The 25,845-nt window shown below is 50.9% G+C and overlaps 1 protein-coding gene and 1 non-coding gene across 4 annotated transcripts; one reads left to right on the top strand and one right to left on the bottom strand.

The window, feature by feature from the left end:
• Positions 1 to 5,127: 5,127 nt before the first annotated feature.
• LOC133913407 (BTB/POZ domain-containing protein At3g50780-like) lies at positions 5,128 to 16,291 on the bottom strand. Of its 3 annotated transcripts, XM_062356553.1 has the most exons (4): positions 15,971 to 16,291; positions 15,670 to 15,835; positions 7,592 to 8,282; positions 5,128 to 6,412 (listed from the first exon to the last, which is right to left on the bottom strand). In XM_062356553.1, exons 3-4 carry the CDS (start codon positions 8,216 to 8,218, stop codon positions 5,462 to 5,464), a joined length of 1,578 nt encoding a protein of 525 aa, XP_062212537.1. In that variant the 5' UTR covers positions 8,219 to 8,282; positions 15,670 to 15,835; positions 15,971 to 16,291; the 3' UTR covers positions 5,128 to 5,461. The 3 variants fall into 3 exon arrangements, with proteins under 3 accessions (XP_062212537.1, XP_062212536.1, XP_062212538.1); XM_062356552.1 differs by lacking the exon at positions 15,670 to 15,835 and having other exon boundaries at positions 15,971 to 16,290; XM_062356554.1 differs by lacking the exons at positions 15,670 to 15,835; positions 15,971 to 16,291 and adding an exon at positions 8,442 to 9,623.
• Positions 16,292 to 19,248: 2,957 nt separating this feature from the next.
• On the top strand, positions 19,249 to 19,322 carry TRNAE-UUC (transfer RNA glutamic acid (anticodon UUC)). Its single transcript has one exon. It is a non-coding gene; the product is annotated as a tRNA-Glu (tRNA).
• Positions 19,323 to 25,845: the final 6,523 nt, after the last annotated feature.

Genomic DNA, 25,845 nt, shown 5'->3' with positions numbered 1-25,845 from the left:
TTCAAGAGGATTTCTAGTAGAAGGCATAGATGGGCCCCCAAGCCCACCTGTGTTCAAGGGTGCTCTGTTACTTTAGCGGGTTCCGCTGATAGCAGAGCGGGAAACGCCTCCTCTTCCACTCCTGCTGGATCCTCCTCGTCAGTATCTCTTTCAGGGGGCGACAAAACGTCCATCCCCTCAAGGGACGATCAAACTTCCATTCAACAACTTTTTCAGCTAAATCAAGCACAGGACAAGCAGCTGGACCAAATCTCCAATGCCAGTTCTATCAATCAACCTGCCTCCACGGTAGTGCCATATTCTTTCATGCAAGGCAGGGGAAATTCAAGAGAAACTGAAATCAGAAGCACGCAACAGCCGATTCTGGAACAGAGCTATCAGCAACCACTACACATCCACGGGAGACAAGATCCTGTATCCTCTGAAGCACAGCAGAATAAAATCATGTTTGAGCTGAAAGATTTTGTGCATTTCCTTGCTGACAACCTGGAGGGATTTGTTGTGAGCTATGCTCAGCAGTCTCAAGGTCTAGGGAAAAGTATGTTCACCTTTCCAATTCCTGCTTCTCTCATTCAGATACATCTCGACAGAGCCAAGATCCTTGGTGTTGAGATGAGCAGAAGAGGTGAGCAGGCTCAGATATCCCAGAAGGGGACAACCCCAATGAAGACCATAGAAGCAAGTGGGCCTGAAAAGAGAGCCAGATGCATAACCACATATATCACTAAACCAGCAATTACCAGGATCTATTACAGGAAGAGGTTGTTGAATAAGAAGGTTTCCGAGCAAACATCAGAAGGCAACACAGAAGGAGGTCACATATTCCCTGAATTCCCTGAAGATTTTGTTACCCAAGACAAAGCTAAGTATACCAAGAGAGAAGCTAGGAAGAGAAAGCTTACTCCCCTCGTTGTAGATGGGCTACGAAGAAGCACAAGAATCCAGAATAGAACTAGAGGGCAAATGGTTCAGTTTTCTGGAGCCCCAACTAGGAGTAGATCTTGCAGGAAGAGAATCACTGATCCTAAACAGCTTGCTGGTAAAATTCTCATTTCAAACTTTAATCAAGCTGTCGAGTTCCCAGGCCTCTCTACTCTAGATGATTTTGAAAAATCTGGCTCTGTCTATCCTGAAATTCCGGTGGTGGAAATCCAGAAGATTGCAGAGGGACGATGTCAGCTATCTCCTTCGGAGGTCACTGTTGAGCTGCTCCTGGCCAGGAAGGAAGAGGAGAGAAGAGCCGATGGAGACAGCATGTGGGAGCTCATTGATCCAACAAATGACATCTTCAGAACAAATCACGGTATCTATGGATAATTCAAACAAGCGCAGTTGGAACATACTAAACTGGAACATACGAGGGCTCAATTCTGAGGATAAATGCAATGCAATCAGAGCAAAGATTGATGAAAGTGCATGTGCAATTTTCTGCATTCAGGAAACCAAAAGGGAGCATTTTGATCACTCCTTCATCAAAAAGCTGGCTCCTAAGAGATTCAATAAGTTTGCTTACTCGCCATCAGTTGGCAGTTCAGGAGGAATTCTGATGGGCTGGAATAGCTCCTTTTTCACAGGAGAAACAGTGCACATTAACAGATTTGCAGTCACGGTCAATTTTACTTCAGTTCACAATGGTAACTCTTGGAAGCTATCCTCTATTTATGGTCCCTGTCAGGGTCCAGAAAGAGATGCATTTGTTAGCTGGCTTAACGATCTTCAGATTGAGGAGGAGGAAAACTGGATGCTCATTGGAGATTTTAATTTCTATAGGTCTTTAACTGATAGGAACAGGGAGGGTGGCAATATGAATGATGTCTTTATCTTCAACGACATTATTAGTAATCTGGGTCTCTTGGAAATTCCACTCAAAGGAAGAAAGTATACCTGGAGTAACATGCAAGAAGATCCCCTTCTTGAGCAGATTGATTGGTGTTTCACATCTGCTAACTGGATCAGCGGCTATCCAAGCACCTTGCTGCTCCCAATGGCAAAGCCCTTGTCTGATCATATCCCCTGTAAGGTGCAAATTGGTACCTCAATTCCAAAGTCTCAAGTTTTCAGGTTTGAAAATTTTTGGATAGATCTTCCAGGTTTCTTTGATTTAGTTCAAGAAGTATGGAATGAGGAGGTCATTAATGGCAACAGTGCAGCTAAAATTACTGCTAAGTTCAAACTGCTCAGAAAGGCTCTGAAAAAATGGAGTAAAGGAATATCTCAGCTTAGCACCTTAATAAAAAACTGCAACGATACTTTAGCTATATTGGATAAGCTAGAGGAGCAGAGGCCCCTCTATCTGCAGGAAAGCAATTTTAGGAAAATTTTGAAAGATCACATTCTAAAGCTGCTCAGATATAAACAGGAATATTGGAGAAAGAGGTACACGGTGAGGTGGACCAGGTTCGGGGATGAAAGCACAAAATTCTTCCATGCTGCAGCAACTGAGAGGTATAGACTTAACTTCATCACAAGCTTGGAAACTGAAGACGGTAGAAATGTCACTGACCATCATGAAAAAGCTGCCATCTTCCTTGAGACATACAAAGTCAGAATGGGAACTTCAACGCAGCCCAAAATGCATTTCAACTTGGGAAACCTGGTTCAAGAACATGGCAATCTTGATCACCTTTCTGTTTCTTTCTCCAGAGAAGAGATTGATAAAATTGTCATGCAAATGCCAAATGATAAAGCACCTGGACCGGATGGATTTAATGGTCTTTTTATCAAAAGATGTTGGCATATTATTAAAGAAGACTTTTATAGACTATGTGATGAATTCTTCAATGGTTCTCTAGACTTACAGTCAATAAACAGCTCCTTCATCACATTGGTGCCTAAAACCAACAACGCCACAATGGTAAATGACTTTAGGCCAATTTCTCTCTTGAATTGTGCCCTGAAGTTATTGACAAAACTCATGGCAAACCGCCTTCAGTCAGTTATCATTCCAATTATACATGAGAACCAATATGGCTTTATTAAAAACAGAACCATACAAGATTGCCTAGCATGGGCTTTTGAGTACATTTATCAATGTCAACACTCTAAGAAAGAAATTGTAATATTAAAGTTGGATTTTGAAAAAGCCTTTGACACAATTGAGCACAGCACAATTTTGGACATGCTAAGACATTTGGGTTTTGACAGCACATGGATTGGATGGACTGAAAGAATCCTAAACTCAGGGACCTCTGCAATTCTGCTGAATGGAGTCCCTGGAAAATACTTCCACTGCAGGAGAGGAGTCAGGCAGGGTGACCCCCTCTCCCCTCTCCTCTTTGTCTTGGCAGCTGACCTTCTGCAATGCATTATCAACAAGGCACACAACATGAACCTTCTCAGCTTGCCTTTTCCTGCCAGATTTACTAGTGACTTTCCCATAATCCAGTATGCTGACGACACCATTCTCTTCTTGAAAGCTTCTCAGAAAGAATTATTTTGTCTCAAAGGGCTCTTGGAAACCTTCTCACAATCCACTGGCCTCAAAGTAAACTATGATAAATCTTGCATGGTGCCTCTCAATATGACTGGAGAAAAGGCTAATCAATTAGCTAGAGTTTTTGGTTGTCAACTGGGAAAATTACCTTTCACTTATTTGGGACTACCCCTGGGAACAACAAAGCCAAAAGTTGAAGACTATGCACCACTGATGAACAAAATAGAAAGAAGGCTCACTGCAACCTCTTGTTGGTTGACCCAAGCGGGCAGACTTCAGCTAGTCAACTCTGTTCTATCATCTCTACCAACATATGCCATGTGTACTCTCCAGATTCCAGTAACTGTTATTGAGTATATTGACAGAGCCAGGAAACATTGCCTCTGGAGGGGGGCTATTCTTACAGCAACACACAAACCGCTGGTGGCATGGAAGAAGGTAACCAAACCAAAAGCCAAAGGTGGCCTGGGAGTGGTCAACTTGAGAAACCAAAATAATGCACTCCTAATCAAGCATTTAGACAAATTTTACAACCAGAAGGAGCTGCCATGGGTTAAATTGATCTGGGCAACCTACTATTCTGATGGAAAAGTGCCACATGCTGCTCCAGAAAAAGGATCATTTTGGTGGAAGGATGTGCTCAGACTTAGTGACTTATTCAGGGGAATGGCTACATGCAAAGTAGGTAATGGCAAATCAGCTCTATTTTGGTTGGACCTATGGAATGGTCACCTCCTCCATGATCTTCTTCCAAGGCTATTTTCATATGCAAAAAACAAAGCAATCTCAGTGGCAGATTTCCTAGCAGACACTTCAATTCAAGCTCAATTCCATATTCCTTTATCCATTCAAGCTTATGAGGAGTACAACAAATTACAGGAACTTTTACATGGTATTCAGATACCACAGGATCCAGTTCACAAAGATCAATGGCACTATATTTGGGGTTCATGCACTTATTCCTCAAACAAATGCTATAACCTACCATACAAGCACATTCAGCCTCCAGCCCCTTTCCTTTGGATCTGGCAATCCAAATGCTGCAACAAACTTCGAGTCTTCTCTTGGTTGCTCCTCATGGACAGATTGAACACAAGAAACATCCTCCGAAGGAAAAATTTCAAGATTGAAGGTAATAACTACAACTGCGTCCTCTGCAGAGAGCACACTGAAGAAACTACTCTTCACCTCTTCTTTGAATGCCGCTTCAGTAAGAGATGTTGGAGCCTCTTAGGAATCAATTGGAATCTGGACCTTCCCGTGTTCAATATGATGGCAGAGGCAAAACAGAGCTTCAATTATGCCTTTTACATGGAAGTCTTCATCATTGCTGCTTGGGGCCTCTGGAAGCAACGAAATGGCATGATCTTTGAGCATAAACAACCTTCTGTCCAATCCTGGAGGATAAATTTTGCTGATGAAGTTCTACTTCAAGCAAACAGAATAAAGGATGACAAAAGACTTGAGATCTTAGATTGGATCCAAGCAGTTTTTACCTAGAATCTAATCCCCTCTTCTTGGCTTCTGTTGGCTCTCTAGGCCCTCTTTTAGGCTTTCTTCTTCTGCCTGGCTGGTCTCTTGTATTTTTATATATTTTTATATTTTTTTCTCTCTAATAAAATTTCACAGTAGGGGCTTCCCCTACTGTCTTCCTTTCAAAAAAAAGTGGGTAACATTCAAAGACCATTCACACATCTCAGAAAATTCTTTACAATTTCATCACAACCAAAGCATTGAGATTCTACATATCAGTACAGTCTACAGTGATACTTATATCGCACAACGTTGTAACACTCAGTACAGTGCTGCAAACAGATCCGAGGACAAATTTTGTACCCAGAATTCAGAGAGCTTCACATACATATGAAGCATCACAAGCACAATGCACACATATTCTCAAGCCTCAGGTCAAAGTACTAATCTACAATCCCATTTTGTCTCCACGTCCTGGGGATCTCCCAAACAGCCTACCATGCAAGAGATTACCAATCCATTTCCCTGAGCAATATACTAGATTAGGAAACACGTCTATTTTCTTGCACCCGATTGCGATTGATTCCCTTGTGGCCCAGCATAAGGCCTTATGAAAGTCCTCCTCCACCAAACCTCAAAGGCCTTCTGGAGATTGGGGCAGCTGTCCCCAACCTTCAAGAACCTCCCGAGCCACGAGAGCAGTATCGTCTGCTGATCCTCCAGCGGGAGCGTCAAGATGGTACGCCCGATTCCTTCCTCCACCACTTTACGGTCGAATGATCTGCAACCGTGCTGCAACCAGTTATAGTCATCCATGAGAGGCTGCAGCCAGACATCCAAGAGAAGTTGCCGCGTGTCCTTTGAAGGAAGCAACTCTCCTTTCCCAACTGCCACAAAGAGCCTTGCCGTGACACAACTGACAAGGTGGCGCGACTTGACTGGTAACTTGGAATGCAACCCAGCCAGCTCACATTGGTTAGCCCACATAACCGCGAACTCATCGGCAGCATTCCTGTCAGCTAAAATCTCAGCTAACCAAAGGAGATTTTCTGCTTCTAGAGCAATTTGTCGAAAAACCGGTTCTTTAATATCCAGAGCTTGCTCGGCAAAATCACTGTCAGATGCTTGCCGTAACAAGGCCAACAAGGACTCCAGGCAGTTCTGACATGATCTGTAGAGAGTATCAGCACATAAGTCAGAAGATCCACCGGTACAGGTAGTGCTATTCTCCTTCAGAAGCTTCAGCACCAAGGACTGCACCTCACGCCGCCCTCTGTCCTCATTGCTTTTCAAAACTAATTCAATGATATGTGAAAATGTGTCATTTGGTGGGATCGTTAGATCAGACACTATCCTCTTCAGTACAGGGCTAACACCATAATTCTCACTCTGCAGGTTCCGAACAGATGAGACCACATTCTCTTCTTCTTCCCCGACCCAAGGGACCGCCTCCAAGTAATCTAAGCATGAGATGACACATGCTCGGAAACCTAACGATTCTGCAACCTGCACAGCATAAAACCTAAATTACGAAGGAAACAATAAAGCATAAGTAAAGAAAAGGAGCATTTGTTCTGAAGAGTCCAGATTGCTTGATCCTAAATAAGGTACCACGTTAGAAAGGTATGGTCAGGATCCATGTAGTCAACTAGTCATGGGCCTGATTTGGTGCAATTATCTTGCTGCCATTTGCTCCATAAAGCGATAACATAATGCATGACAGCCTGCCTAGCTTGAGTTTTTCCCAACCCCCACCAACTGGTATGTGCAAGATATATAGGACGATGCAGTCTTTGTCAGCTTCTATAGACTAAGTGACATGTCGTAATATTATAAGTATGGCAGACAATATCCCTTCAATGTAACAGCATGAACCGGACATGCAGGTACCACTCAGTTGCTTGCACGGAACGATGGCTTCGTTTTTATATTTAAGGATTATTAGGTTTTTTTACGAGGAAGCATTATTAGTTCCTTACTAGTGGTCCCTCATAATCATGCTATGAGGCAAATACTGCCTTAGTTCCTTATAGTTGAGGAAGCATTATTAGTTCCTTACTGCCTCCAGTGAAAATAAAAGTGACTTTTTGACTTCTTAAAGTCAACAATGACACTTAAAGGGTAAGTTTGTTTTAGTTGTGGATTGTGAACAACATCTTGTAGATTGTGGATTGTAAAAATCCGGATTGTGAAATCTGAATTGTAAAAGCTAGATTGTATAATCTGCAGAAGCTGGTGGAAGACAGATTGTTAAATTGTTACAATCTATATGCTAGATTGTACAATCCAGCTTTTACAATCCAACCTATTTGTTTCAGCTTGCAGATTGTAATCAAGCCCTTAAACCACTAAATTCTAGAGTGACACCTATTTTACAGGAGGGATCAATTTCCTTAGGTTGATATTCCAATTTAACATTAACATTGATTTAAGTATATCGTACATAAGAGAGTTTGCTAATGCTAGATAGTAAAATTTTGTAATGCAGGAAAGGTTCTTGACTTCTTAGCTATTTAAAAACCAATATCATAAGTATAGTTCAATTATAAAATTTATTCTCATAAAAGAACAATACTTGACGTTTTACTTATTTTCTATATGCTTGCTTACTAACATAAAAAGAGGCAAATCTACAAACTATACCGATTTTTAGTCAGCAGGAATGAAAAAAAAAACAGAGCAAACCTTCAAGATCCGAAGAACATGTGGAACACTCTGCTTGATCAGCCTCTGCTTGACATCACTGCAGTACATCAACCCAACAGTCTCAACATAAATCTCCACATCCTCGCAATCAGGCACCTCTATACTCGATATTGAAGATTGCCTTGAGAGCTTATCAGCAAAGAAGGTACTGTTTTCAGCTAGGACATTCTTGTGGACGCTCATCTTTACAGCAACCCCATCCTTTCCATACAGCAAAACCTTCAAGTCACTCAATTCAAGCTGGCCAAATCCAACAGATATCTTATGTTGCTTTGGTGGTCTTTCATTTGCTGCCTTTGGTGGATTAGCAGTGGCATTGTCGGCCAATAAGCATCTCTGCTCCTCTGAGTTGATTTTAGACCTTGTTGGAGTTGAATGTGTTCTTCTCTCTGATGAGATTGTCGGTGCCCTTTGAACTGATGAGGCCTTTGATGCAGGAGGGGAGGCACCCCCTTTGCGTTTTGCCTGCTGGTTTTGGTTCTTTACCGTCTTCTGGAGCACGGCCTGGGACGGGCAACACCAGAATCCTTCTGGTGTCACAGCAATAGGGACATTTCTGATCTTTGTCGTTTGGGCATCGAGACTTGCAACCTTTAATTCTGCCATGTTTCCTTTGGAAGCTTATGATCAGTTCTGATACTAACTACAAAAGCAACAGTCCTTCGTAGCCCTGAGCAATAATGCACATGAGTTAAATTAATGAAATTGAAGTTGCAGTTAGGAATCAATAAAGCGATATAGAGAATATATTGTTCACAAAGCAACTAAGAAAAATTATCTTCTGACTGTGAGCAGTGAGAAAATAGAATATGTTGTTCGTATTTTTCACCTAATCATGTTTTTGCCCATTTCACAAGTAGTAAGAAGTCGTTCTCAAGGTGGGCAACTCGGCCGCTCACCCAAAAATCCCAATCGCAGGCCTTCACCGGCCACAGCCGCCAGCGGCGGCGCCAAAGCCAGCAACCGTTCGCAACCCTTCTGTCTCTCCTTCCCCTGTCCCTTTTCTTCGACATCATAGCTGCTGACCGTTCCCGTGCACATTGACGTCGATCCGAGCAGCAGCTACCCTAGATCCACGCAAGGAGGCGGCGATTACGACACCACTCGGTGAAGTTAGAGCTTTCGTCTGGTGGTGGTGGCTGCCCTTCGCCTATCCCATTATGTGGTCGATGGTCAGAGGTCCTAGCAGTGTGTGCATGATGTGGCTTTTTGTCTGTAGTGATGCTTGTGGTTCATCATGCCGTTGCTTCCATTCTTCTCTCTAAGCTTTGTGCATTGGTGATCCGCCACAATGTCTAGCTCGTATCCGATTTTGAAGCCTCAGTGTGTCATTTGGTGGAGTGCGTTGTCGTATGCTTTGTGCAGGATAGTGCTGACTAGTGCTTCGGCATCGTGCCAGTTGTGTTAGATTGTAAGGTACCTAGTGCAATCTGCGTAGAGTTCTCCTATTTGAGTGTGGCGGTTGTATCTTTCTTTTCCTTTTTCTTGTTTTCTCCTGCTTTATTAATATAGTTGGCAGCTCTCCTATCAGTTTGTTAAAAGAACAAGTAGAGCATCTCCAAGAGACACCCTATTATGCTCCCTATAGGTAAATTTAGAGATTTTAACCTCCAACAGCTCCCCAAACAGGGTCCCTATTTTTACAAATCTCCTAAACACACCCCATCCTTGCTAGAAGTAGGGAACCCCTCTTAGACTCCCAATCCTACTGGCCCCACGCTCCCACCGCCATCTACGACACCAACAATGGCGCGGAGCTGGTGCTGCTCATGGCCTTCTTTTACTTCTTCCATCGTCCTTACCGTCTACCTCCTCGTCATGAACGTCGTCGAGCTGGAGGTGCTCGGCTTCCTTAAGCCCGCCTACTACGTCACTGCAATCCGTGCACCTCTTGCTCATGTTCTTCCCGATCGTCATCGTCGTCGTGCTTCCAAGATGTGTTCAGGCCGCCGGCGAGGGGGGAGGACTACACCATCCTGCAGGCCCTGTTCAGCGTAGATATGCTTGTCCTCTTTGTTGTTTAATTCCATCACTCGGCCATCGTTTATTTGTCTTAGTCAAGTTTGTTAGTTGCTTTCTTAGCCATAAAGTCAGCCACGTCTCTCGGCTGTGCGAGTTTGTAGAGAGCGCCGCGCCCGTCGTCCGTGCGCGTCGCGCGTCGTGCTGCATGCCCCAGTTCGTGGCGCATGCCGCCCAGTTCGGCCGCCTCGTCCGGCCTCTTTGTAATCAGTTTTCTATATATAGCAATGCAAGACAACAGAAAACGCTGCCACGTTTACGCAGCACCAAATCCACTTCGCATTTCTGCTCTCGTTTCTTTGGCTCCGGCTCGCCGCCGGCGCGGTTAAGTCCGACAATTGGTACCAGAGCTCGTGTTTCGATCAACGCCGAGCATGTCACGCAGCTCCGCGCCAGGCCGCCAGCAGCAGGACGGCATGCTGACTCCACCGCACAACAACCGCCGCCGATCGCCATCGCCGCCGCCGCGTCGCCCGCGCCACCGAGCCGGCAACGTCATCGAGCGCGTCGTCGAGAAGTCGACCTCGAGCATCGTCTACCCGGTCCTCGGCCGCAACGACTACACCGACTGGTCGCTGGTAATGCGGGTGAACCTCCAGGCGGCGGAGTTGTGGGACGTCATCGAGTCCGGCGCCGGCGACTACCACACCGACCGCAAAGCTCTCGCCGCGCTCCTTCGAGCTGTTCCGCAGGAGATGAAGGCAGGGCTGGCTGTCAAGGAGACTGCGCGCGAGGCGTGGGACGCGATCCGCGTGATGCGGGTGGGCGCCGACCGAGTCAAGGAGGCGAACGCCGAGAAGCTGAGGCAGGATTTCGCCGACATCACCTTCAAACCCGGTGAGCTTGTGGAAGATTTTGCCTTACGTATTAACACCTTGGCAAATGAGCTGCGAGTTCTCGGCGATCACGTGTCCGAGAAGGAGGTGGTGAAGAAGATGCTGCATGAAGTACCGGAGAAGTTGGAGAGCGTGGCGATCTCCATGGAGACCCTCCTCGACTTGAACTCCCTGTCGCTGGAGGAAGCCACCGGACACCTGCGCGCCGTCGAGCGCCGCAAGAAGAAGGCGTCCGGGAAGGATAGCGCCGGCCGTCTCCTTCTCACTGAGGAGGAGTGGACCGCGCGCATGAAGAACCGCGAGGGCAGAAGCTCCGGCGCTGGCTCCGGCGGGCGCGAGCGGCGCACTGGCGGCAAGCCGCCGCGCGGGCGCGGTCAAGGCTCCAGCGACAAAGGCGGGAAACCGTCCGCGTCAAAGGCCGGCCCTAACGACGAGTGCGCCTACTGCGGCAAGAAAGGCCACTGGGCCGAGGAATGTCGCAAGAAAAAGAGGGATCAGGCCCAGGCCCATCTGGCCCAAGAAGAAGAGGAGGACCAGTCCCTGCTGATGGCCCACGCTGTCGTCATCAACACCGATCCGCCCCCAAGTGCCCAGGCTCCGCCGCCGCCGCCGCCCGAGCGCGTCGTCGTCGTCGAGCAGAAGGTCTACGCAGATCTGGGGCCCAGGGAGGAGGGAGATGATTACCTCTGGGTCCTGGACACTGGGGCCACGAACCATATGACCGGCTGCCGCCACGCCTTCGCCGAGCTCGACTCCAAGGTCTGCGGCAATGTCCGGTTCGGCGACGGCTCAGTGGTGGAGATCGAGGGGCGCGGCACCATCGTGTTCATCTGCAAGAACGGCGAGCACCGGGCGCTCACCGGGGTCTACTACATCCCCAAGCTCAAGGCGAACATCATCAGTCTCGGACAATTGGACGAGACGGGCTGCCGCGTCGACATTGATTCCGGCGCGCTGCGCATTTTCGACCCCAGCCGTCGCCTCCTCGCCAAGGTGATCCGCAACTCGGCGCGCCTCTACCACCTCCGCCTCAACATCGGGCGTCCCGTGTGCCTGTCCGCGCGCAGCTCTGAGCAGGCGTGGCTCTGGCACGCGAGGTTCGGCCACCTCGGCTTCAGCTCCCTCAAGAAGATGGCGGCGCAACAGATGGTGCGCGGCCTGCCGCCCCTGGATCAGGTGGACCAGGTGTGCGACGGATGTCTCATCGGCAAGCAGCGGCGCGCGTCGTTCCCGACGCAGGCGAAGTACAGAGCAGAGCACGCCATCGAGCTTGTACACGGCGACCTCTGCGGTCCGGTCTCTCCGGCCACTCCAAGTGGTAACAAGTATTTCCTGCTCCTTGTTGATGACATGAGTCGATTCATGTGGCTGCGCATGCTGTCGAGCAAAGATCAAGCACCGGCCGCGATCAAGAACTTCAAGGCAGCCGTTGAGGTCGAAACGGGGCGCAAGCTGAAGACGCTCCGAACCGATCGTGGGGGGGAGTTTACGTCCGTCGAATTCGGGCAGTACTGCGCCGAGCACGGCGTCGAGCGCCACCTCACCGCTCCCTACTCTCCCCAACAGAACGGGGTAGTGGAGCGGCACAACCAGAGCATCCTCTCCATGGCGCGCTGCATGTTGAAGACCAAGGGGCTGCCGGGGTAGTTCTGGGGCGAGGCGGTGTCCACTGCCGTGTTCATCCTCAACAGGGCGCCCACGCGCGCGCTCGACGGCAAGACTCCCTACGAAGCCTGGCATGGCGAGCGGCCAGCGGTTCACTTCCTCCGCACGTTCAGCAGCATCGCGCATGTCAAGGTCACCCGCCCCGATTTGAAGAAGCTGGATGACCGGAGCTTGAAGACAATCTTCGTCGGCTACGAGCCTGGGTCCAAGGCTTACCGGTGCTACGACCCCATCAGCCGCCGTGTCGTCGTCAGCCGCGACGTCGTCTTCGACGAAGCGGCGCAGTGGAGCTGGGAAGAAGGAGCTGGGCAGCACTCGGAGGACGGCGAGCCTTTCGTCGTCGAGTACACCACCCAGATCACGGCGACAGCAACAACTCCGGCAGCGACACCATCGCCCTCGCCCGCTCCGTCAACACCGGGCGCTGCATCACCAGCCGCGACACCGCATGCGTCGCCCGCGCGCACAGCGACGCCGGCTCCACCGTCGCCAGCAACACCAGTGCAGTTTGTCTCGCCGCCTACAGAGGTGCGTGATGACGAGTTGGACGCCGAGCATGACGAGGAGGCTCCGCTTCGCTTCAGGGCGGTCGACAACATCATCGGCGACGCTCCACTCCCGGGGCTGGCGAACAGAGACTTCGACGAGGTCCTCAACTTCACCACCGCAGACGAGCCTTCATCATTCGGTGAAGCAGAGCAGGAGGCAAGCTGGCGTGAGGCAATGCGGGTCGAGATGCAAGCCATCAAAGACAACAAGACCTGGGAGCTTGTCAAGCTTCCTGCTGGGCACCGTCCAATCGGGCTCAAGTGGGTCTTTAAGGTGAAGAGGGATGAGAGCGGAGCAGTTGTGCGACACAAAGCGCGCCTGGTGGCGAAGGGCTATGTCCAGCGAGCCGGCATCGACTACGACGAAGTCTTCGCACCCGTCGCACGCCTGGAGTCAGTACGGGCGATGCTCGCTCTAGCGGCGCACGAGCAATGGGAAGTCCATCACATGGACGTGAAGAGCGCGTTTCTGAACGGAGACCTGAAGGAGGAGGTTTACGTCGCGCAGCCGCCTGGGTTCATCGTCGCCGGCAAGGAGAACATGGTGCTGCGCCTCCGCAAAGCGTTGTACGGGCTTCGTCAAGCACCGAGGGCCTGGAATGACAAGTTAGACACCACCATGGTCTTTCTTGGTTTCCAGAGGAGCAGCTCAGAGCACGGCATCTACACTCGCAGCAGAGGAGGCGGGCGACTGGTGATCGGCGTCTACGTCGACGATTTGATCATCACCGGCACCAGCAAGGACGACATCGCGGCGTTCAAGCGCGAGATGAAATCCAAGTTCCAGATGAGTGATCTCGGCTTACTTTCGTACTATCTTGGTATTGAGGTGAAGCAGAGTGTCGCCGGGATCTTCCTGTGCCAGTCGGCTTATGCTGGCAAGGTGCTGGAACGGTGCGGCCTCGCGGCGTGCAATGCGAGCGCGGCACCCATGGAGAGCCGGCTCAAACTGAGCAAAGTCGGCGCTGGAGACAAGGTGAACGCCACGGAGTTCAGGAGGATCATCGGGGCGCTCAGGTACTTGCTGCATACCCGGCCGGACCTTGCATACTCGGTCGGGTACCTGAGTCGGTTCATGGAAGAGCCCCACGAGGATCACCTCGTAGCTGTCAAGCGTGTGCTCCGGTACGTCGCTGGCACACGAGGGTATGGTCTGCACTACACCAAGCACGAGGAAGGCGCCCCCAAGCTGATCGGCTACAGCGACGCCGACATGGCCGGCGACGTCGACACGCGCAAGAGCACCAGCGGCGTCATCTTCTTCCTCGGTGGGAACCCCATCACATGGCAATCGTCCAAGCAGAAGGTCGTGGCCTTGTCTTCGTGCGAATCGGAGTACATTGCAGCGGCATCAGCAGCCTGTCAGGGCGTATGGTTGGCTAGGCTCTTGACCGACATGCTCGGGGAGGAGTCAAGCGCACCAGAGCTGCGGGTGGACAATCAGTCTGCCATTGCCTTGAGTAAGAATCCCGTCTACCATGACCGAAGCAAGCATATTGACGTTCGCTATCATTTCATTCGGGAATGCGTCGACGAGGGCCGCATTGTCATCAGCTACACGGAGACAGAGCAGCAGCTTGCAGATGTCCTCACCAAGGCGCTGGGCCGTGTTCGTTTTCAGCAGCTGCGCGACATGATCGGCATCAAGGCAGGTGACCGAGTTCAGGATTAGGGGGGAGAAATGTTGTTTAATTCCATCACTCGGCCATCGTTTATTTGTCTTAGTCAAGTTTGTTAGTTGCTTTCTTAGCCATAAAGTCAGCCACGTCTCTCGGCTGTGCGAGTTTGTAGAGAGCGCCGCGCCCGTCGTCCGTGCGCGTCGCGCGTCGTGCTGCATGCCCCAGTTCGTGGCGCATGCCGCCCAGTTCGGCCGCCTCGTCCGGCCTCTTTGTAATCAGTTTTCTATATATAGCAATGCAAGACAACAGAAAACGCTGCCACGTTTACGCAGCACCAAATCCACTTCGCATTTCTGCTCTCGTTTCTTTGGCTCCGGCTCGCCGCCGGCGCGGTTAAGTCCGACACTCTTCGTGGCCACCACCTGCGGCATCGGCGGCACGCTGACGGCGGTCGACAACACGGGCCAGATCGGCCAGTCGCTGAGCTACCCGCAGCGCACCATCTCCGCGTTCGTCTCCCTGATGAGCATCTGGAACTACGCCGGCCGCGTGGTGGCCGGCTTCGGCTTCGCCTCCGAGTACGTGCTCGCCCGCTACAAGGTGCCTCGCCCGTTCGTGCTCACCGTGGTGCTCCTCTTGACCTGCGCCCGTCACGCGCTCATCACCTTCGGCGTGAGCAACGGGCTCTACGCGGCGTCGGTGATCCTCGGGTTCTGCTTCGGTGCGCAATGGCCGCTGCTGTTCACCATCATCTCGGAGGTGGCCCTGGGGCGGATAGAGATGACAGGTGGCAGTGACACAGTAAAGACATATAGGGGATGGGTATTACAAGTCTTGGAAATGGAGTAGATTTAGTGGGGAAATATGTGTATTATAAGTTTATGGGAGGCGAAGAAGATTTAGAGAGAAAATATTATTGAGAAAACTTTGAGGATAGAATATAGGTATTAGAAGTCCGAAGAAGATTTAGAGGAAAAATATTATTGAGAAGACTTTCTATAACAGGATAGGGTGAATGAGTTTTTGAGTCTCTTGAGATGCTGAAAGAACTTCAGAGTTCAGAGCCATCTTTGAAATCAAGAAAATTGCTAAACGTAGCAGAAAGTACTAGGAAAATTCAGAACTAAATCTATCTTGGAATCAAACGCGACCAACCAGACCAACAGTCCCAGTTCTTCGATGGTCTGAAACTCTGAATACATGGATGTCCAATCTTACAGCAAATTGGCATGGTAATCATGAATCACCCCCACAAAAAGCACCCAATCCAAATTGCAGTAAGACTAAAACCACCTAATTTTCAGTAACTAACAAGACCAAGAACACTAGCAGGTCTAAAAGGGAGAGACGACCAAGGAGGTCACAAATACCTCTCTAAAACAACCGTCGCCTAGCTCTTGAGGATCCAAAACCAGAGCAAATCGCCTCAAAATTTCAAGCCGTCACGAGTATGTGCGAAAATCACCAGGAGGCCAGAGCACAAATACCTCCCCTCCCCCGCCGCAGCTCGGCCCCCCTGCATGCTGCAGCATCTACCTAGACAGCCAGGCATGAGTAACGGGAACCTCACATCATTTCTTTCCCCAAGGCCGGAGAAAAAAGAAGGCAGGAAAAGCTATGGAAGGAAAAGAGCACAAAGGGAGAGCAGCAGCAGCTTCTTTTGAGCTTTACCAGATGAGCGGTGTCCTCCCTTTAACCATCTACGATGCCACAGCCACACCAGCCATCATGGTCCTCCCTCGTCACCCCCTCTGAACTTCTTCTAGATTTTTTTCTTCTCTGCGTCTCTTCGTCTTCCTTCTCTTCCCCTTTATCCCACTGTGTGCTCTCTGCTCCTTGTGTTTGCAGCTATACCGGCGCAAGGCAGTAGTACTGCTACTGTGGTGTATGCTTTGTGTGCTTCAGAGTCTTAAGACACCTCACTCTCAACAGTGTCCTAACTAGGCAGGCATGAGATTCTGCTACTGTCTTGTGGTTTTATACACCCGTGTCTCCATCGGTTCTTGCGAGGAGCTCTCTTCTGCCTAACGTATAGCACGGGGCTCACTATAAGTGTCACATCTCACGTGTCTTGTCAGATTAGGCCTCCGTTAGGTTTGATAGAGCTTCAAGCTCTAATAATTGGTATTACTTAGATGAAACTAGAGTTGTAAGTATAATAATAATATTTAGGCTAGTTATTTTATTTCTTGTTTTGATTAAAAATAGTGATTTAAATTACTTTATTATAATATATTACTAGTATATAAAAAAATTGACGTGAAGCTCTGACAAACGGTATCTTTTAACTCCATTCCTCTGTTTACCGCCTCGGGAACTGCCATTGGTTTGTTTTTACCAGCCTCAGCAGTACTGTTACTGCTGCTGCTCCTGCTGCTTTCCTCGCTGGAAGGGTAATCTATCTTGGCAATTGGTCTGCGTGGTTTGCCCCCAAAAACCTTCTGATCACGTGCATGCGTTGATCTGCAGTTAACCAGCTTCAGTGATGGATTATGCACTTGGTTTTTACTACTACTGAATATTACTACCAGTAAGTAAAACGAGTTTTACTGCAACCCAGATGGACGTTTCTCGATTGAAAATGCAGGCCAGATGTGGATGGAGATACACTAGTATCTGCATCAAAATAAGATTCTTTCTTGCAGCAACTTTGAAGCATGTCGGCACGTTGCTTCGGAAGAACTCATCGTGAGCAGGACTGGCAGACACGCTAGTTCAAATAGTCTATCATTGTCGTAGGGCTTAGGGTGTCCCAATGCAAACTGCAAAGTTCTTACGCAAGTTAAGGGCGTCTTGAGTAAAGTAAAGGGCACTCTTCTTATAATGAAGTATACTACAGTTGAAGTGTGAGTGTCCAAGAAGTAGAGAGGCTGGATTAATGTTGGCATTAGAAGGCAGGGTTTGAACTGAAATGTGGGAAGGTAATCTAGTGTAATACTCTGGTTTATTAATGTTTTTGGTTTTAATCCGTATGGACCAAATGACCAAACGCTCTGATATGATAAGTTTAATACCACATTAATAATGTAAATAGGTTCAGCCCGTTAGCAGGAATACAGGACAATGGCAAGGAGAGAACTGCAACAGTCGGCAGGAAAACCAAAGGTTGTCGCATATCAAAGCTGGTGAATGGTGAGCACAAGCAGGCGCTACAGTACTAGTTCGTACTACTTGTTGGACAACTGGAGTGGAGATACGCCAAATAAAACCCAATTGCCCACACGGCTAATCAGTAGCGTTTGGCATTTGCTCTCGGATCCTCGAGCATATTTGCATGGAATTCAAGGTGCGTTGGTCTGCAAGCACCTCCAAAATCTTTAATAAATTTGAGGAATGGAGGCAGGTGAGAAGGCAAGAGTAAAATGCACAGTTGGCATGTCGTTTTTGGAATCAGAATCTAGAGATGATTTTGTGGTAACTAGGATTAAGACAGCAACCGTTGCGTGCTTAGCTAAAACGAATGTGCGTATGTTTGACCATAACTTCTCACTCCTCTGTTCAAATCAGTTTGCTTCGTGGTATCGCGAGTCAAAACAATTTGCACTTCACAGCGTGTGAACATGGGAAAATGCAACTTCATATCCCTTTACGACGTACATTTATCTCGGCCATTCCTCTCTCACGTCTGATACTCATCTATCTATTGATTTTCTTATTTATTTCGTAATTTTTTTCACATACTTTCTAATATGAATCTAAACGTAAATAAATGATGAGTCGTAATAAGTCGTACGTGAATAGTTGCTTTTTGTTAAACCTTTTCATCTCTTTGATATTTACAGATTGCAGCCGAGGGTTCATGAGAACGGAATCTAGGCACTGACCGCTATTGTTCTTCAGTTTGAACTTTTGGTTTGAAGTTTGAAACCATACTGTTTCGGCTCACCTGGCTTTGAGAAATCAGCTTCCTTTTTGTGAAACGGAAAATAAGTGTATCGCGGAGAGAAATACTCCCGGAAATGAATTGTCTCTCCCCGCAAAACAAAATGGCACGGTAAGATTGCCGGTGCATTTCAACCATTAGTTTAGAATTAGGGTAATTAAAAGGACAGAGCAATAGGAGAAAAAATTTGATTGAGCCGATGGGGCTCAAGCCCACATCTTATACCCCCAGATTTTTAACGAAGACCATGTCATGAGGAAGCGCCGTTAAAAAAAAATTGAGATGGCGAACGGGCTTTTCGAAGAATAGAATGAGTTGGTATATCACCATTTCATCCCTCGCAAGTATAGTATAAACATATGACCATCACGCGGATCAAAACTGTATACTCTGTCCCATTTGGCATCTGGTGTGAGTTATCTTACCGCCACCACACCACAGGTGGTCGAGCAGTGCCAGGGAGACACCCGGGCAGGGTGCCGTACTGCCCCGAGGGAGGAGCGCGTGCGTGCAACCAGTCCGTCGGTCCGGGTCCGTGCACGCATGATTTCGCAGCGCGCCCGTGCTCCTGCCCTGCGTCGCTGGTTCGATGCATGCGGCGGCGGCGGCGGCGGCGCCTCCCTCGGATCTATCGAGTCTCGCGTGCGTGGCCGGACCACGCGCGTGCCACAGCGCTCGCTTTTTTGCTTGCTGCTCCTAGGCGGCCGCTACTAGCCCAGGCCTCAGGCAAATGCATGCATGCTTCTGTGTGTACAGTGCAGCCCTTCATGTGAAAATAGAAAGGTATGCGCCTCCGCGTGCTGCCGACAGACACGCCCATGCATCGTGCTGTCCAGTTGGCCGCTGGTAGCGCTTGCTCCTCCCACGAGCATGTATGCACGTGTGAAACTTGACGGATGATCCGTTCATTTGGACAAAATGGATCTGCAGCGCGCATCTGATCTTAAAAACCCACCCCCTACATCCTGACATGAGCGTGCCGTGCCATCTCTCTCTCTCTCTCTGCGGGGAAAAAATCTGAGTACTAATACTATAACTTAATGTTCAACATAGCTCTATCACAAAATCCATTGTCGTCTAGTCCGGTTAGGATACCTGGCTTTCACCCAGGCGACCCGGGTTCAAATCCCGGCAATGGAATAGATTTTTTTTTTTGCTCTTTTTCCCCATCTCATGGCCGTACTTCTGATGCCCATACACAATACAGGGACCGAGAAAATATGTAATGTGCCGGAGAGTAATACAGAAAAGTTGAGAGAACAATCATAGACTTAATTGTTCAGTTCATCCGCGCGTTATGCATTAGACAGACCAGAGCATAGTGTTTGATTACGAGGTTCAGCACAGACAAGCACGTTGCCGCAGACGCAGCAAAGGGCTATAGCTTATCCATACACATTTATCAATAATACTTCAATAATATGATCCAGGAGAACTTGAATTGCAATCTATGTATGTATTATAGAAGGTACTTTGTTCTGCCAAGAGAAATCCATTATTACAATATCAACATTTACATATATCCATGAACATGACTAATAAATTGCTTTCTTACATGTCTACAGTAGCACCACACATCACTTGCTCAAAGTAGTACCAAAACTTTTTCATGCATTACCTCCACATAATTATACAAGCATTTTCTGGTCTCTTGTATATGGTGGAGTTCTTCTGTAATCTGTCATATCCTTGCCATAACACATGATGGTGAAATCAGTAGAGAGTGATAGGAGAGAGAAAGAGACGACGAGAAGAGGCAGTGGTAGCTAGGGCTGCGGAGAGGCATGCATGCGAGTGCATGGAAAACATGGGACTAGGGAGGAGGCGGAGGCGGAGAGGTGCTCAACGGTGGTATCACCTAGAGAGGGCAATGTTCTTCGATCGAATGTGAAATTGGGGATCGGGGTTCGAGAGGGCTTCGTCGAAGTAGGTGGGAAATGGTGACGGGCTACAAAGATGGCAAAAATGGAAAGGGGACTTGAGGGATGGTTTTGATGACCAGATCGCTCTATGTGCCACATCGTTTGAGCTAATTATTAGAGATTGAAACCATATTTGATCAAAATAGTAAAAACGGCTGAAAAATGACGATGCTAGAGTTTGCTCCCATCCAGAAAGCTCTTGAATTTCGAATCTGTCATTGCTCTTGCAACAAATAGGTCATATAAGACTAATACATCGAGTACACAAGTTGCAAAATTCAAGAGTTTTAAGACCAAATATTACCCATAGCGACCACGTGCAAGAAATCAAGAAACTAGAAACCATCAACACACGTATTTAAATCTGTGATAAAAAGCTAAAAAAATTAATACATCTAGAAATAAACACCTCATTTGAGTCCATCTGTGGCATGTGGGGGCAAGCCAATGAACCAAAGTATTACATTATTTCCCTTTAGGGATCCTGTGCAGCGAGAATTAGCTCTAAATACCATCTGTAATTTTCCGCCTCCAAAATTCACTTACAATCCAACTCACTTATGGATCGAGCCTGCATATATAGCACATCTCTTACACTTTTGTTTTCACTTCATGTAAAAGAGTTAACCCTAATGTGCTGTATTTTGAGCATAAAGGCTTATAAGCTGGTGTCAGCCTATCTAAATTACTAAGATTAAACTTATCACACGAGAACAACTGAACTTCAAGGTCAAAATAAGAAACACTAATAGACCGAAGTATTACAGTGATCCTCCGCATGAAGCGGAGCCCCTTGTTCGTAGCACTAAGATGGCCACCTCACCGTAGCATCACATCTCATAGAGTGGAGCTCCTTCGCTCAGAGTGGTATGGCTACTGCTTCTCCATGTGTCGGGTGAGGAAGAGACCAGCGACTAGGCCAAGAGCAACGAGAGGGAGACGACGAGAGGAGGGAGAAGAGGACCATGTGAGGCTTGATCTGATGACAACGTGTCGTGAGGAGACGAGGAGGATGGTGCAGAGACAGTGACCTATCGAGACACATGGATGTGGTGGAGGTATCGTGGATGTGTGAGGAAACGTTCTGCCCTCACCACTGCGTCCTTTCAGAAGAAGTAACTGCATCAGTAACATAGCTATTGACACTGTCGGTGTATTTAGAACCAGGGGTCCCTAAGTCCCGAAGCCAGACCGGCCGTCCACCGCATATCACCACCCTGCAAGATAGGTAGAAGCAGAGTCCCGGGAAAGAGTGCTCGGGAGAGAGTGCTCGGGGCTGCACGTGGCAGCCCCCGAGGACTCGGTGCCCCGAAGGTCCCACTGAAGTGCTCGGGAGAGAGTGCTCGGGGCTGCACGTGGCAGCCCCCGAGGACTCGGTGCCCCGAAGGTCCCACTGAAGTGCTCGGGAGAGAGTGCTCGGGGCTGCACGTGGCAGCCCCCGAGGACTCGGTGCCCCGAAGGTCCCACTGAAGTGCTCGGGAGAGAGTGCTCGGGGCTGCACGTGGCAGCCCCCGAGGACTCGGTGCCCCGAAGGCCCCGCCGAAGTGCTCGGGAGAGAGTGCTCGGGGCTGCACGTGGCAGCCCCCGAGGACTCGGTGCCCCGAAGGTCCCACTGAAGTGCTCGGGAGAGAGTGCTCGGGGCTGCATGTGGCAGCCCCCGAGGACTCGGTGCCCCGAAGGTCCCACTGAAGTGCTCGGGAGAGAGTGCTCGGGGCTGCACGTGGCAGCCCCCGAGGACTCGGTGCCCCGAAGGCCCCGCCGAAGTGCTCGGGAGAGAGTGCTCGGGGCTGCACGTGGCAGCCCCCGAGGACTCGGTCCCCAGAAGGTTCGCGCAAGCTCGTTCAAAGACTCGAAGGGCCCCGTCGTCAGAGTGTCATCCAGTCAAGGGCCCGATGCCGCATTTAATAGGCGCGCGTGGCCTGACATTCTGACATCCTGACATTCTCGGCTGCCCACGCCCCAGTGTCAGACCCTGCCATGCACTGGCAGGGGGGCGTGGGTCCATTAAATGCACGGGTCCCGTCCCGTTTTTACCTGCGCGCCTCGGGATAACATTGCCAGAATCGAAGCGTTCGGCCTGCCACCCTGCCCTGGCAGGAGAACAAGACAGGGTGGGCGCACCGGGCACCTCTGAGGCTGTCCGGTGGGCCCTTTTTCATAGCGCCCCGAAGCTCCCGCGGCGGCTGGTGGTTGAATGCGCGCCGCCTTTCCTCCACCGCCCCTGTCACTTCGCCAAGATGAAATGATTACGCCTTTCTCCGTGGCACCTGGGCATTCGCGTCCCCTCTTTCCCATTCAGGGTATGTCGAGGTCGGCACACCTATAAAAGGAAAGGATGGAGAACACTGAAAAAAAGGAGAGAAAGCCTTCGACCACCAGACGACCAACAATCTCCGGTGAGCCAGGCGAAAGATAAATCGATAGACTTTCGAACCAGCTCAAGTTAAGCTAGAACATAAGAGCCTCCAGCTCTTTGTAAACAGTTCTCCTCTTAGAACCAGATATATCCTTGAAGAATCCCCTTCAAGGATAAATATAGCACTCATACAGGAGTAGGGTGTTACGCCTCCGTGCGGCCCGAACCTGTCCAAAAACCCGGTGTACCCGCCAGCCATCGCATTTACTTCCGTTCCCACTCATTTCCCACACAAGCCTTTCCAGGATCATCCCCCCGGCCGAATCTCTAAAGAGGGGTCTCTCGGGATCCCTGCGACAGGAGTTCACTCTCCGACAGCTGGCGCGCCAGGTAGGGGGGAATATCCCTGGATTGTTTGTTTTCCCTTTTTTCTCCACAGGAAGAGATGGCCGGTGGGCACCGTCTCCAGCGTTCCGGCTCCTCTTCCAGTAACGGAACGCTGCCCCACGACCAAGAAAGCCCCGTCGCTGCTGCGTACCCGCGGCAGCCGCCATCCGCGCGTGCGGTCTTTCCCGCCCAAGGGGATCAGGGCGCTGGGCCTATCAGCGCCGCCGCTGCCGGCGTACTTTCCGACCCCCAGCAGATGGTCGGGGCCCCGGCCGCTAAGTCCGCCTCTGGGTCACGTCGGGCGCCGCCCCGGCGCAGGCTCGCTTTTAGTGAGGCCAGCCCAGGGAGCGCGTTGCTTGCAGCGCAAGCCCTCCTCAGGCACCCTCCCATTCGGGCCACGCCAAACACTCCGGAAGGCCGGTGGATGCAAGATGTCGCCGCTTTGGTCGGCACTGCTCGTCGCCAGGTGCAGGCCGAGAGCCCTCGCGCCACTTTTCAACGCGGTGCCGCCAGAATCGGCTCCTCAGCGGGCAACACCCGCACGGGCCGAGGGGTCTCCAGGCGGAGCGCCATCCCCCAGGACGTATCTGAAGCCCAGGACCTCCGTTTGCGTCTCGACGAGCGAAGGGGCCACGAAGATGCCCGGGTCACTCTCGAGCGTCAGCGGGAGACCCGGCAGGGGGTCGGGGCAGAGGACCAAGCTTCCTCTCTCCCGGCCCACCACCACCGGGGATCCCCGGCTCGCCGTTCCTCGCCACCAAGAACCCCCGCTCGTGCTGCGGGGTACGGCACCGGTTGCCGTGCCTTCACCGCCGAGCTCCGTCGGGTGAGGTGGCCCTCCAAGTTCCGCCCCGAGCTGCCGGAGAAGTACGACGGGTCCATCGACCCCGTCGAGTTCCTCCAGATCTACACGACGGCCGTCCAAGCGGCCGGAGGCAGCGAAAAGGTGATGGTAAATTATTTTCATGTTGCCTTGAGGGGTTCCGCCCGCTCTTGGCTTATGAACTTACCCCCAGGATCTATCAGCTCCTGGGACGACCTGTGCCACCAATTCGTGGCCAACTTTCAGGGTACGTTCGCACGTCCCGGGCTGGAGTGCGACCTCCACGCCGTCCAACAGCAGGAAGGGGAGACGCTACGGCGATTCATACAGCGTTTCAGCCAGGTTCGCAACACTATTCCGCGAGTGGCCCCCCATGCTGTCATTGTTGCTTTTCGGCAGGGCGTACGTGATGAGCGGATGCTCGAGAAGCTAGGTACGCACGAGATCGAGACCCCTGCGGAACTTTTCGCACTGGCCGATAAGTGCGCCAAAGCTGCGGAGGCCAGGGCATGGCATGCTCCTCGCCCCGCTTCCGATCGACCAAGTTCTTCCCGCTCTGATAAGCGGGAAAAGAAAAAGAGGAGGAAGCGCGAGGCTGCTCCCGTTGAGCTAGCCCAAATCCCCGCTCACGGGGAGCCGCAAGAGCCCGATCGCCGGCAAGAGCGTCGGCCGGGCGCCAATCGGCGCCCCGTCAGGGCCCCCGCTCGGGCTCCTCCTCGGGCCTCTGCGCCCGCGAGGGCCCCAGCGCCGGCTAGCGCGTCAGCTCCAGCAAGAGCCCCGACCCCTGGTCGGGCTCCTATTCCAGCGAGGGTCCCCGCTCCCGCGGGGCCCGAGCCAGGTAAATGGTGTCCCATACACCTGACCAGATGGCACGACCTCACAGAGTGTCGTACGGTCAAGGGACTCGTGGAGCAGCGCCAGAGGGAGCGCGATGAGTCCCGCGGGGGAGGCAATACCGAGGTCATTCCCAACAATGCCGAGCTCGGCTTCCAGGAGCCCGAGCATGCGGTTGCCTTCATCGACGGAGGCGCCTACACACCCTACTCGCGCCGTGGCATCAAGGTCATGCGGCGCGAAGTATGCTCGGCAACCCCGAGCGAGGAGGCCACAAGACCCCTGAGGTGGTCGGATGCTCCGATCACGTTCAGCATGGCCGACCACCCCGTCAGTACTGCAGCTGTGGGGCGGCTACCTCTGGTCGTATCTCCCACTGTCTGCAATGTTAAAGTCGGCAGAGTGCTGATCGACGGTGGTGCCGGCCTCAACCTCCTTTCCAAAGAGGCTTTTGAGAAGCTGCAAGTATCTTCCCGACGCCTAAAGCCGTCACTCCCCTTCTGTGGAGTAACGCCCGGGCACTCCCTGCCCCTCGGGCAGGTTGAGTTGCCTGTCACGTTCGGGAGCCGGGACAACTTTCGTACGGAGTGCGTCCTCTTCGATGTCGCGGAGCTCCCTCTCCCTTACAACGCCATCCTCGGGCGTCCGGCGCTCGCCAAGTTCATGATGGCCGTGCATTATGCATACCTTACGGTTAAGATGCCCGGCCCCGCAGGCTCTATCTCCGTGATCGCTGACTCCGGTGGCGCTGTCTCCTGCGCCGAACAAATATACATGGCCCTGGTCTCAGCACAAGCCGAGGCTGATGGCTCTTCAGGGGGCCCGGGACCCTCTTCATCCAGACCCCGACTCGCCGCCGACACATCTGTTCCAACGAAGGAGGTCGAGGTGGGCGAAGACGCTACCCAGGTTGTCCGTATCGGCAGCGACCTGGGCAGCAAATAGGAAAGCGCGCTCGTCGCCTTCCTCCGGGCTAACATGGACGTGTTCGCCTGGCAACCGTCCGACATGCCCGGGATCCCTAGGGAGGTGATCGAGCATCACTTGGCTGTGCGTCCGGACGCCCGCCCGGTGAAGCAGAAGGTCCGGCGGCAGGCGCCAGAACGCCAGGAGTTTATCCGCGGGCAGGTCCGCAAGCTCCTCGACGCCGGATTCATCCGAGAAGTCCTCCACCCCGACTGGCTAGCAAATCCAGTCATCGTCCCGAAGGCCAACGGCAAGCTTCGCATGTGCGTGGACTACACCGACCTTAACAAGGCTTGTCCTAAAGATCCCTTCCCCTTACCTCGCATTGATCAAATCATAGATTCAACTGCGGGATGTGATCTTTTATGCTTCCTA

The sequence above is a fragment of the Phragmites australis genome, chromosome 3 (assembly GCF_958298935.1).
Source record: "Phragmites australis chromosome 3, lpPhrAust1.1, whole genome shotgun sequence".
NCBI classification, from domain to species: Eukaryota; Viridiplantae; Streptophyta; class Magnoliopsida; order Poales; family Poaceae; genus Phragmites; species Phragmites australis.
The sequence above is the reverse complement of the archived record's forward strand: the minus strand, read 5'-3'. Positions and strand labels throughout refer to the sequence as shown.

Bases quoted from the DNA above. Each gene is read 5' to 3' on its own strand.
- LOC133913407 (XM_062356553.1), bottom strand. From the start codon at position 8,218: ATGGCAGAATTAAAGGTTGCAAGTCTCGATGCCCAAACGACAAAGATC. The intron at 6,413-7,591 runs GTTTGCTCTGTT...TATGCTGTGCAG, and splicing joins ATGTTCTTCGGATCTTGAAG to GTTGCAGAATCGTTAGGTTT.